This window comes from Herpailurus yagouaroundi, unplaced genomic scaffold, assembly GCF_014898765.1.
Source record: "Herpailurus yagouaroundi ecotype Mexico unplaced genomic scaffold, PumYag 29, whole genome shotgun sequence".
In the NCBI taxonomy this organism is placed as follows: domain Eukaryota; kingdom Metazoa; phylum Chordata; class Mammalia; order Carnivora; family Felidae; genus Herpailurus; species Herpailurus yagouaroundi.
The window spans coordinates 86806585-86819782 of NW_024412377.1; the positions used below are offsets into that span (position 1 = coordinate 86806585).

At 35.3% G+C, this 13198-nt stretch overlaps 1 protein-coding gene across 8 annotated transcripts in view; it reads right to left on the reverse strand.

The window, feature by feature from the left end:
• The window catches only part of ADGRV1 (adhesion G protein-coupled receptor V1), a 607523-nt gene that overhangs the window by 447032 nt on the left and 147293 nt on the right, over positions 1 to 13198 (reverse strand). For all 8 annotated transcript variants that reach the window (XM_040448735.1, XM_040448763.1, XM_040448752.1 and 5 more), the window contains 5 exons: positions 12317 to 13128; positions 9375 to 9584; positions 2879 to 3009; positions 1283 to 1382; positions 451 to 630 (listed from right to left, as the gene is read on the reverse strand). In XM_040448735.1, coding sequence (XP_040304669.1) covers positions 451 to 630; positions 1283 to 1382; positions 2879 to 3009; positions 9375 to 9584; positions 12317 to 13128 — 1433 coding nt within the window. The remainder of the gene's footprint in view (positions 1 to 450; positions 631 to 1282; positions 1383 to 2878; positions 3010 to 9374; positions 9585 to 12316; positions 13129 to 13198) is intronic.

A 13198-nucleotide genomic window follows, 5' to 3' on the forward strand; every position in this document is an offset into this window, starting at 1 on the left:
AAAAATAATATAAAAACAGGGAGGGGGACAAAACATAAGAGACTCTTAAATACACAGAACAAACAGAGGATTGCTGGAGGGGTTGTGGGAGGGGGAATGAGTTAAATGGGTAAGAGGCATTAAGGAATCTACTCCTGAAATCATTGTGGCAGTATATGCTAACCAACTTGGAGTAAATTTAAAAATTAATTAATTAATTAAAAAAAAAAAAGCATGTGACTTGAGCTCAGGGCTGTGGGTTTGAGCCCCATGGTGGATGTGGAGATTACTAAAGAAATAAATAAATAAACTTCAAAAATAAAAAAGTTATAAAGTCTTGTTCTGAATTAACAAATAGTAAATTGTCTCTCCTGTCTCTGATTTATTTTAGCCAATGGCTTTCATCCACACACGTAGAATACTGAAAGAGCACCTGCCTGGAAACCCCATTCACTCTACAGTAACACAAACCTAGAGATCCAAATTCTCTGTTGATGAAAAGCTGAACTGTCATGTTAGCCTCCTGTAGCAAAACAAATCTTGATGAAAGAGCAAAATTTAAAACTCCATGCGGTTCATCACTGGCTTCTACAGTCAGGACAGCTGCATATCCTTGAGCATCCAGCAGAGCAATTCCTGCTGGTGGAACCCCTAAAAACATCAGGGATCACAAGAAATCTAATAGTGATTTGGCATTAACTTCTAAATACTTAAATTATAACCCCACCCTCTGAAACATATTGAAGCGCCCAAAAAGTGTTCTATTTCATTCAACCCTGTAATAGAAATCTTCACGTTGACAAACAGAACCTACATTTTAGTTTTCTTTTCCTAGAAAGTAAACCATAAAATATTTTCACTTGACATACTATCATCATTTGCTATAATAATCATCCGAATTACAGAAATTGAGTAGAAATTAAAGGAAGTACCCAGATAATATACTCAAAATGATTAGATTGGCGCTATCTATATAACTGGCCCAAATCCAAATTGATCTCCTAATATAAATTAATTACAGAAAAATTATTCTTTGGAAATGTATTTTATTCCAGAAGAAAATATTTAGCAAAACTTCTAGAGGTATTTCCTGAATCCACAAAGAGAAGAATTCCCATTTTGAGCTGATTGTTTTAGATCTAACATTTTTATGAGACCAACAATATTTAAAGAAATACTTTCAAAAAATAAAGTAATATTTCTTAATTAGTATGCATCTAGTTTTTAAATATAGACATAGCAAGTATTATTTTCTAAAAAGAACAATCTGCTAGAAAAAATTTTAAATTGAATTTTGAATTACCTTGTGTCCTGACATCGTAGAGAAGGACTTGGTATACTTCTTTCTCTTCAGGAATGTTGTCATCAAACAAATGCACAAATATCGTTTTATTCAATGACCCCTATGACAAACAGAAAGAAGTTCATCCTTCCATTGCCACTGAACACAAAATATCTCTTGCTTTTATTGGCTTTATAAATTATGCATCTAAATAAATTTTCATTTAAACAAGCAGCCTGTGGATTAAAAAATAAATAAAAACCATTGACTCATGGGGAAACCAGGCTGAAAGTAGACAGCAGCTAATTACAGACGATCCTGAATGCTGAGCTACTGAATGTAGATCTTATCGAATATGCAATGTAGCTCTACTAAAAATGTATGACAGAGCAATACGTTGGGGAGATTTCTATGGCAGTGGTGAATAGGAAAAAGGGGAACAACGAAAAAGGCCGTGTTGCAGGAAAAGTAGGTACGAGAAGGCCAATGCAGTACTCGAGGCAGAAAGTTATGGAACGTGGCTTAATATCAAGGGAGTGGAAATGAGGAAGAAAAAGAATGAAACGGACTATCAAACAAGAATTCATACTGAGTACAGAAAAGAGGTGAAGATGGGAGAGTTATAATTAAATGGTGCTGATTTTCTATCCAAGAAATGCTCTTATAAAGTTATTTCCCACCAATCACCTTCTTTCAATCTATCAGAAAGAGCTTCTAAATGGAACCTCAAAAATTCAGTGTGAACAAGACATAAAAAGATACTTAAGAGCTAAATTTGTTACTGTCTTGCATTTAAAGTTCCAAGACAGTGAGCAGTAACAGAAAAGGACAAGCACTATCCATCCTGTTCAGAATGACACGGTGGACACCAGAAGTGGGAGGGCAGGAGAGCAGCAAGAGAGCTTGGCTCAAATACAAAGTTGATATATACGATTTCCTTCAAGTAAGTCTGCCAAAGACACAGGAAAAACAAACTCACTTTCTAAAATATATTTATTTATTTATTTATTTTGAGAGAGAGAGAGAGAGAGAGAGAAAGAGAGAGAATGCGCATGTGCAGTGGAGGGGCAGAGAAAGAGAATCCCAAGCAGCGGTCAGCATAGAGCCCAATGCAGGGCTCAATCTCATGAATCGGAAGAAGATGAACTGAGCCAAAATCAGGAGACGGAGCCTTAACTGACAGCCATCAAGGCACCCTGCCCCGGGCACTTTTTAAGTCTTAGATATTCTTCGAGTAATGTTCTTCCTCTAGGTTTCAAAGAGAACTCTCACATCAATCTCTGTTAATCCTTGTTTTACATAATCAGAGTTTTCCCATTTTCTTCAAAATATAGTAAAACCTTGGATTGTGAGTAACTTGTTTTGCAAGTGTTCCACAAGTAAACATTTCTAATAAATTTTAACTTGATAAACGAGCAATGTCTTGCAAAACGAATAGGACATGACACTGAATGTCACATGATCTTAAGTGAGCCAATGGTTCTTGAAATTCACTTTGATATATGAGTGCTTTGGCTTATAAGCATGTTTCCAGGACGAATTATGCTCACAAACCAAGGTTTTACTTACACTGTTTTCTCTACATAGCTGTGTTAAATCTTTTCTTTGTAGTAATACCTCAGGAAAGAAGAGTTGTCCGGTAGAGTTACCAAAATTGAGTTCTAGATTTTCCCCAATAATTTTCCAGTTAACAGAAACATTTCCTCGACCAGGGGGTGTTCTTACCACATGGAATTGCAAAATTTCTCCTGCAAATGAAATGTAAAGATTGATAAATGTTTAACGGAAAATAAATAGCACTTGAACCCAACAAAACCCCAATTCCAAACATGCAACTATTACAGCACCTTTTCTACGAACATTAAAAGGCTGTCCTGTTTTGAATTTTCCAGAAGCTTTATACATGCTTATTGTTTATTAACATAGGGATCCCACTTTTAAATACTTTCATTTAGTAGAACTTCAGGAAGTTCAATATGTAGAAGTTACCAAAAGCACATGCTAAAATGGGAAACACAAACTTTCATACACTCCAAAACATGCACCAGAACATAAATGTTCTGTAAATTAAAGGGGAAAAAAGTCTTTATGGTCAAAACTAGTAATAACACAAGTAAATTCTTCCTTTACTTCTCAAAAGGACACAAATTCCTTACACTGATATGCAATGTGATTTTACACAATGCATGCATAAAAATGCTTGCAAATACCTGAAAATCACATTTCTTCAAATTGTAACTTACATATACCATCAATGATTTTGTTTTATAAAAAGAAATACAAAGGAAAGGTGTCAAATTTGTACATCAGCCTCTGTAACTTCACCAAAGTTACGGTCTTCCTTCCTGGATGATTGAGGTATTTTAGATACTTTCCATTCTTGGCTTTTATCTTTACATAATACTTTGTAAAATTGAAGAAAATCATGACAATCATTTCTTTTCAACTACTCAAAGAGGAAAGTAAGTTCCTAGGAAGTATTGCTGATGGCCACATTGCTTGTTGAGAACATATGCTCAATTCAAAAGTCACAGATGATGATGAACACAAAGTTAATGAACTGTATCACTAAAAAAATAATTTTTAATGAAAAGATAAATGGAATGGTGTTCCAAAGACTTTAAAAGAACACGGCTTATTTAAATTTGTGGCATAGACTTATAGTTGAAATCCATGCATATTCACTGCAAGTATCACTTTTACTTAGTTATCCAATAAGCTAATACTTCTAACACTCTTTAAACAAGGAGAGGAGAAATAAGACAAAATATGTTTACATTTTCTAATATTTTTCTAATAGGTTTTAAATTACTACAATGTTTTTTATTTCTGAACGTATTTTCTAAGAGAAATGTTTCTTAAAATATCATGGATTAATTAACTTAAAGTTTATCTTAATTCCAGTTACTAAAAAACAAAATAAAAATTTCATGCTAAAGTTAAGCACTCATAACTAATTTTAGGGCAATTAATTTTCTGCGGAGAGTGGAAAATATAAGGCAAAAGTATCAGACTTCTAAATAAGATTTCCCAGATACTTTAATATATACATTTTTAAGTGTTTTAATACAAGAAAAAATTAATCACCATTACATTAGTAGACTATGTCTGAGAACATATATTTTTTTTGAACCATATAGGGACTGCTAGTTAGGAATCAATTTATCTCAAGGTTAGTGAAAGAAAGCCTGTAGAATGAGCCATAACTGCCAAGATATCATTCAAAATTTATATACTTGTAGAATTCACATGAACAAAAGACAGGCACCACTATGAAATCCTAGAGTTCCTCTATTGTATACCTTCTAGAATTTCTCATAGGGCAGCACTGTATTCAATGAAGGGTTTATTAACTGAGAGACATAAAGAGAGCCTTGGAGTAATTAAGCAGTTTCACCTACAGTGTGGTCTGGTGACACAAATAAAAAGGTTTATAGTTGTGGTTTTTTAAATTTTTCTAGGTCCCAAAACTTACTAATAGTGAAAGAAGAAAATTACAGAAGTTTGATCAAGTGCTAAAAATGCATTATGAACACAAGTGGCAAGAAAACAAAATGTAGGTCAATAAAGATCCACGTTTAAGGGGAACCTATAATCATAATAATAAAATATATGACTACAAGATTGTACACGGAGATCTGTGGGAAAATATACCATTAAAAAGTGAAAATAAAAATGAAATGCTAAGGAGAGAAAAAAAGTAAAGTCCTCCTACAAACTTAATGTGCGTAAAATGCTCAAAGTCTAAAAACACCCATTTGATACCACCTTTAAAAATTTAACAAGTTACCATGCAAGTAACTTGCAAGACAATACTGCAAGAAACACAGCTTGAAGCAGGATACACACACAAACACACACATATAAATAAATGGTAAAGAAAGTATTCCTTAAATACAATCATGTAAGCCCACTGTAAATCATGTGAAAAAGCATAAAGAGTTTGAAAATTTTCCTAACAAATAATCAAAATGACAGTAGTCATATCGCCTCTTTAGGAAAGACTCCCAGGAACCAGGTCCATTTAATATGCTTCCTGGGAAAAATTATCAGAGTTACCCTCTACCTGGATGAGGAGTCAAGAAACAGTCACAGGAAAAGGAAGACTTAGAAACAGGTGCTTAGTCTTTTAAGAATAAAAGGCAAGGACAAAAGGAATGCAAAAGGAGGGCAAGTTATAATTGTCATATAAATATTTTGCTAGGTGCTATGCTACAGTGCCTTCTAGTTTTTGCCCAGAATGAAAGCCTAAGCAATGCCCTTACCTACAGGAGAGTCTGACGACATTCGCAGAAGATCATTTTGATATAAAATGCAGAGTCCACCAAAAGTTGGTGATACCATAGAACTCTAAAACAGAAGATCTATCATATAGCATCTAGGCCTAGCCTAATGCAGATTAAGAAATATAAATGTAAAATGTATTTTAACAACTTTAAGTGTTTTGTTTCGTCTACCTGTTCCCAAAACAAACCAGGAGTCTTTCTAAAAGATAAACATCAACTATACTGTGTCCAATAAAAATGGAAATTAAAACAAAGGAAATGTATTTTAACAGATACATATACACATGCTATATATTATATATATATATGGACCATCCAAATTAACTGCCCTCTACCATAAACAGAAAATGATTTAAACTAATTATATAGGGATATGAATCATGTGCAACACAAACTGTCAATATGAACAATTGAGAAAAACGTTGAGTGTGTCTACTCTATAGCAGCTCTGTGTGTTTAAAAATTGCATTTCTTGTTCAAATCTCTCCCTAAAAAAGATTCAAACTGTCTCTGAAAAAAGGCACATTTTTAAATCCATTGAATATGGCATGATGATTAGGATGCTGCTGAGTTGATGACCGAGTGACACATCTAACATGGATTTATAACTGGCACACATATAGTTTTCAACCACAGTAAAAATTTGTTGCCCCCTATTTTTAAATTTGTTCATTCCATTTGAAAGAAAGTAATATTTACCATAGGGCATCTGTCCAATTGCTTTACAACAAAAAGAAGAAATAGAATTCTACAGAATTCAGTACATTGTTAAGCACGGAGGCGATTCCTCTCCACGAACTAAAAAGGTATTCCAGAGCCAGAAGTTCAGGATAGTCCACATTTTAAACCTAAACACATAAATGAAACTCCAACACTAAGCCAAAAGCAGGGTTAACACTAGTTAAGTCCACATGGCATGATTTTTTTTTACCCTGTTTAAATTTTGTTTAATGTCTATTCATTTTGAGAGAGAAACAGAGCCTAAGTGGGGGAAGGGCAGAGAGTGAGAGGGAGACACAGAATCTGAAGCAGGCTCCAGGCTCTGAGTTGTCAGCACAGAGCCCGACACAGGGCTCGAACCAACAAACTGCAAGATCATAACCTGAGCCGAAGTCAGATGTTTAACCAACTGAGTCACCCAGGTGCCTTTTACTGTTTGTGCAGCAGTTATCTTGAAGAATCACCATGAAATTCTCATTAATTCACTTTGGTAAACATATATGGTTGATACACATTTCTCTGTGCAAGCTTATGGTAACATACACACAAAATTCTAAATTCTTGAGGCTCAATATAATGTTTTTTGAAAAAAGAAAATAGGGACACCTATGTGGCTCAGTCAGTTAAGCGTCCGACCTCGGCTCAGCTCAGGATCTCACAGTTTGTGAGTTCGAGCCCCGCATCGGGCTCTGTGCTGACAGCTCAGAGCCTGGAGCTTGCTTTGGATTCTGTGTCTCCGTCTCTCTCTGCCCCTCCCCTGCTCATGCTCTGTCTTTCTCTCTCTCTCTCAAAATAAATAAACATTAAAAAAAAAGGGAAAAAGAGAATTAATTTAGACTCTTGAAAAAACTTATGAATAAAGGTTTAGGAAAGCATGTAAAGGAATCGAATTCACCTCAAATTTTATTTAGAAAATAAGAAAAATCTAGGGAGCCCTCATGCAAGCAGTGAAAGTAAGTGTTTTATTTCCAATACCAAACTCATGCCTTCAGAGAAATATGATAATGCACATTTTTGACCAATAACACAAGTGGCCTACTGATTTTAATTACTAGTTCGTTTTTCTCTTTGCAAAAAAAACCCCATAAATACATACAAATTACAAGCCCACAGACAATGCTTTTGGTTATTAACAAAATGAAAATGTTTTAAAAGTTTCTAGAAGGGCTTATTTCAACTTCTAAACTTATCTTGCCACAAAGCAAGCACTTTGTGGATGGGCACTGATTTGAGGACCCTACTTGGAGGAGCACTGCCCGAAGACTTCCCCGTTCTTAGATATTTGTTTCCCATCCCAAGTTGTCCTTTAAAATCCTCTACATTTACTACTGTTTCTTCCAGCCCATTTGGGAATCTAATCTCACTTGCTCCCCATGTTACTTTCTTCTTCTGATAATGAATGAAAACACACTCTTCTCTCAGTCTCTTCCCACCTCAGGGAGAGCCTTCTCTCTCTCCCAAAAGGTCTTTTTTCTTTCCCAGCACTTCAGCCTGGTGTTCCACATGGCTCCATCTTTAACACCCTGCTTTTCTTCCTCTATCCACAAAGATCTTATTAATTTTCCTCATTTCAACTATTATCTCTAAAAATCCAATTTCCACCTATAAGCTGAGATAGAGTCAGGTTCTCTGATCAATTTGCTTCTCTCACATGGACATTGGTACTCAAAGTCATTATTCTTTCAACTCAAATCATGTGAAATATTTACCAAAAGTTCCTACAACGTCAAGTTATGCAGCAGATTAAATTCAAGTAAAACATGTTTTCTTCTCACAGATTTCCCTATACACTAGTAATGGACTTTGAGTTCACACAGTATTGTGTTTAAGCTCCACTATGAATAATTGTGTGCTACTTAATTTATCAGAAATTCAGTCTCCTTGTGAGAATATGAGGTGTATACTATTATACCCACTTTATAGGACTAGTGTTCAAATGAAGTATAGTAACGAATGTTAAATGTCTGGCACACAGAAGAGACTCACTAAATGTTATTGCTGCTGTCATTACTATTAAGATTAACTTCTACAATGACTTTTATATTACAAATATTTTTTTGAGAGTTGATGATCTGTCTTTAGACTGCACTTACAGCAACCTGTTAGTCATTTTTATTATCGCTATGACAACATGAGATTCTAAACCACAATAAAAGGGAAGAGTGTTGAAATACAGCTCAGACACTTGTACTGGTAAGTTAAATAAACTCCCATGTTTAGAGTAAGGTAAAAGGTAATGCACACTAAAACATATGCAGTTTCCAGCACGGCAATTAACTAGCTGTATGACCTTGTCAAGTCACCTAATCTGTGTCTTAGTTTCCTCATCTGTAAAACACAAGTCCAAATACATGAGGTATATCCTTGTCATTTCTTATCTTTCTGAGGTACAGTTATTTATTCTTCTAAATACAAACTATAGTGAAGCAAGTTATAAATACCAGTTCTATCTCAAACAGGCTTATTCAAAGACAAAAGACATTGCTAAAATGTTTTAAGTAAAAATTAGCTCATATATGCAAAACCCTACATATGATGTAAAATATTAACTGAGGATTCAAGAAAATCTTTATTTTTAAAGAAAAAATGGACACATTCTAATTTTTTTCTAGTTTGGCACTTCATTCATAAAATACATCAACACAATATAAAATCCACACTGAAATATTCTCCAACTGCAAACTACTATTTGTTTTGAACAAGGAGCCAGTGTTTCACAGTTTAATATCAACAACTAAGTACATAGACACTTGCTAGGAACTATGATAAGCACTTCACATTCATTAACTCATGTAATTCTAAAAAAACTATGACATAAGTAGTATTTCTTGTCATTTAACATACGAGAAAGCTGAGCACCCCAAGTCTGACTAACTCCCTTAAAATCACACCAGTGGGAGGAAGCAAGCTGGAATCTTCAAGGCTCCTAAGTATTTGCACAGTTCACTATAGAGCCCTCTCCCAGCTAAGTTCCATGCACACTATATACACAGCTCTACAAAATAACGAAAGGATAAAAAAGAAACACCGGAAACTTTAAAAGAATAAACAAAAAATGACTTCCATGGAAAAGAGAATGAATGTGCTGAACAAAAAAAGGAACCCACCTTCATGGCCTATGACAGATCTCGAAGTTGTGTGAAAGCTAACAATTCCCGCCACGTTGTCATTGGCCAAAATATTCACTCTAACAGTGCTGGAGCTGGGCAAAATTCTACTTCCCCCTTCAGTGTACACCAAACTAACTATGATGCTTTCATCATCCTCTGGCTCAGAATCATCCAAAATGGCTAAGACGGCCGTCTTTTTGGTTTCACCTATTAAAAAAAAAATTAGTACAATAAAAACCGAAGTAACAAAATCACCAACATACAGAATTCATGAAAGTCCCAAATTACTTCCATTTTAAAAAGGTAAGGGGCACCTGGGTGGCTCAGTCAGTTAAGCGCCCAACTGTTGATTTAGGCTCAGGTCATGATCTCACCATCCATGAGATGGAGCCCCGTCTTGGGCTCTGCAATGGCAATGCGGAGGCTGCATGGGATTCTCTCTCTCCCCCTCTCTCTCTGCCCCTCCCTGCTCAAGTTCTTTCACTCTCAAACAAACATTTTTAAAAAGTTAAGTAAAAACGTGTAAGTGAATATCATGAACAGTATTAGTGCCACTATAAGCAAAAGTTGTATGTTAATCTGTATATCCTTTCACATAAAACCCTGTAAAATTTTATTAATATGGACAGATTGAGGAGAACATTTTGAATTATGGAAAAAATTTTTAAAGGGTAAAATTATTTCAAAGAATCACAGTTTTATTCCTGGTCTTTGCCTAGAACAATGACCTAGCCAGGGAAAGGATTTCTAAAGCATCTTCTTTCAGAAACACCTCTCTCTCTAGGTGAGTGGAGTCTCATTCTCATTCTGGCATTGCTGTGAATAATTTTCTTTAGGTAATCGAGCCAATACCTCCCTAAAAGACTAGGAACACTTGGGAAATAGCAGTCAAAGAGTGGCAAACAGAAAAGGGATGGCAAATTCTGAGTGAAAAGAACCAGCCTGAAGGAGATGAGTCTTTGGATAACTAGATGACAGCATCAAATATCAGTTTCCAAGAGGTGGGGAAATGAAGGAAAAAAGCAAAAGAGGAATTCAGAGGGCTGTGTAACAATGACAAGGCTCAAGCAATCTATTTTCCCATTTGCACTAGGATCCCACTAGTGTGCATGGAACAACACTAAACACCCCTAAACATGACATGGCTTCTGCATTTCAGCCTATTTTCCTCCACCTAATTCTTTACCACTTTCTGGAAAGAGGATGAAAGGGTGAGATGAGAAAAGGCAGGAAAAAGGAGAAAGGGGATAAGAATGCATGTTCTCTCATGACCCTGCTGCATTTCATCAATTCACAGTATCAAGACTGCCTCAAGAGACTACAGATTATCTAAGAATCTGGATTAGATATAAAATATAGTCCATTTTGTGTGATGCTAAAATTATAATTCAAGGTAATACTAACTTGTATATTACTTTTTAAATTTTGGTGGGGGGAGAATGAGTGGAGGATGGGCAGAGTGAGAGGGAGAGAGAGAATCTTAAGCAGGTTCCTCATCCAGTGCAAAGGTGAATGTGGGGCTCGATCTCACAACCAAGAGATCATGACAACAAAATCAAGAGTCAGACGCTTAATCCACTTAGCCATCCAGGCGCCCCAATGCTATTACTTTATATAACTTTCTCTGTAGTTACTAAAGCTGCTGGAAAATCTAACTTTAAATTTTCATCTCCAGTCATCCTCATTATGTTTTCATTATTTCCTTTGAAATAAGGAGAAATGTTACCAATTACCAACCTGTGGTCCCCACTCCACCAAGCATATCATATTCCATTATTCCCAAAATCATTTACTAGGAAATAACCGTTATAGGAATGTGATGTACTATTTTTAAAATTTACTTTTAAATTTTAATAATTTACTTTTAAAATTTATTTTTAAAATTTACTTTTAAAATTTATTTTTAAAATTAAAACATAATGCTTATTAGATATGTCAAAAAGTATACTACATATGCATCATGATCATGACCTCCAATTACTGTTCCAAAAACAGTATATGCAAAAAAGTTAAACAACAAAAGATGTAATCAATTGCTCTAATACATGGAATTGTGAATAATATTTATTTCATTTTTTTTGTATATTGTGAGGCTTTTTTAAGTGTCCATTTTTTCATTCAGGCAAACTCTATGCTAAAAACTATATGGAATCTATAATTGCCCAAATCAGGATTTAAACAATGATCTTAATAAAGGTATCTTTCTCCCACCCAAAGATAATTATTTTAACATCTAAACATTCCAAATCTAAATATCATGATTCAATTAGACCTGAAAAAGAAAACCCATGAATCCAACCCTAATTCTAATGTGTTGGCCTATACCAACACATGGTTACATTTATAGGTAACCAATTAAGTTACCTATAATTATATTGTTCATGAAAATTTACAACAGTTATCCCATCCAAGCCTAAGAACATTATTATAAGCTGTTCTATCACTAGGCTTAATTTAATATCAATGAAGTCATCAAAGTTCATACTGTTTATACTTACAAATTATTTTCATTGAAAATTCTCATGGGTAAGAAGTATTGATAGATAGGAAAATGAGTATTAACTGAGAAGCTTTTTAATATGTACTAGAAAAATCAGGATAAATCTTCATGCCTAAATAGTATGAAATTTGGTAATTTCCCTTACAAAATTAGAACTTGCCTTAGAGTTGCCTGTTTCCTTAAAGGTACTGCTGTAACTATAAAGGAATAAGATACACACATTCCCTGAAAATCTTTTTTGAATAAACTAAAAGAGATACAAGTCACTCTACATATGCCATGTCAACTACTAACAAGCTAACTTCTTTTTTAAACCATACTGCACTTTCATATATTAGCAACAATCTACACAGTAAGAATTCTTATGAACATTTTCATAAAAATTGACTAGAATGACTTTACCAGGGGAAACCAAACCTCATTTAGAACCATCACTTACCTTCAGCAAAAGTCAGAATATCTCCAGCACCTACAAAATCTAAACCTTCAGTAGCAGTTCCACCAACAACACGCCATTCGACTGTCACCTGACCTAAGCTGCCCCCCGTCCTGAGGATCATCAGCTCCACTGTGGTTTGGGGCTGTTCCTGAACTTCGACATATAAGCCATCTTCTGAGGTATTGGGACTAATACTGTAGATCACAAACACTCCAAAGGCATCACCATTTAATGCTATGATAACTGTAGAAGTATTTGGCTGTCCTATGGTTGGTTGGTTTTCAAAACTGGCTGTGATGTTCATGAGGTGAACTTCAAGGAGAGAAATTAGAAAACTCTCATCCATCTCTGGGAAATCATCAGGAAGAATAGAAACTGTGAGATTTGCAAATTCATCACCTTCCAGCATTATGGCCCATTGCCTTGTCACAGGCTCATAGTCACTCCCAGCCACAGCCTGACCACTAAACAGAGATGCTACCCTTGTCATGTTTTTCCTGTAGGTCCAGGAGTCTGAGATGTTAACCAATGGACTGATCCATGATGTCATCCAAAAACAGTGGGGGCCCTCAGAAGCACTGAAAAATGAAAATGCCAAGCATGCATGTTCTTTGAGACACAAAGTGGCACAGGTATACTGGGGTTCCTCCATTGCAGAGACATTCACCCAAGTTCTCCACAGTGGGTCAGGCACCCCTTGAATTGGCGATTCATAGTAGGACAGTAAATCTTGACCTTCCTCCACCGCAAGAGCCACTACATCAATATCAGAAGTACTGTAGAACAACAACAGCCGACCAAAGTGCCCTCCGCTAAAACATGGAGTGACAATTAAAAGACAGGTTAAGCACTCAAAGCAATCTGTGGATTAATTAGAAAAGG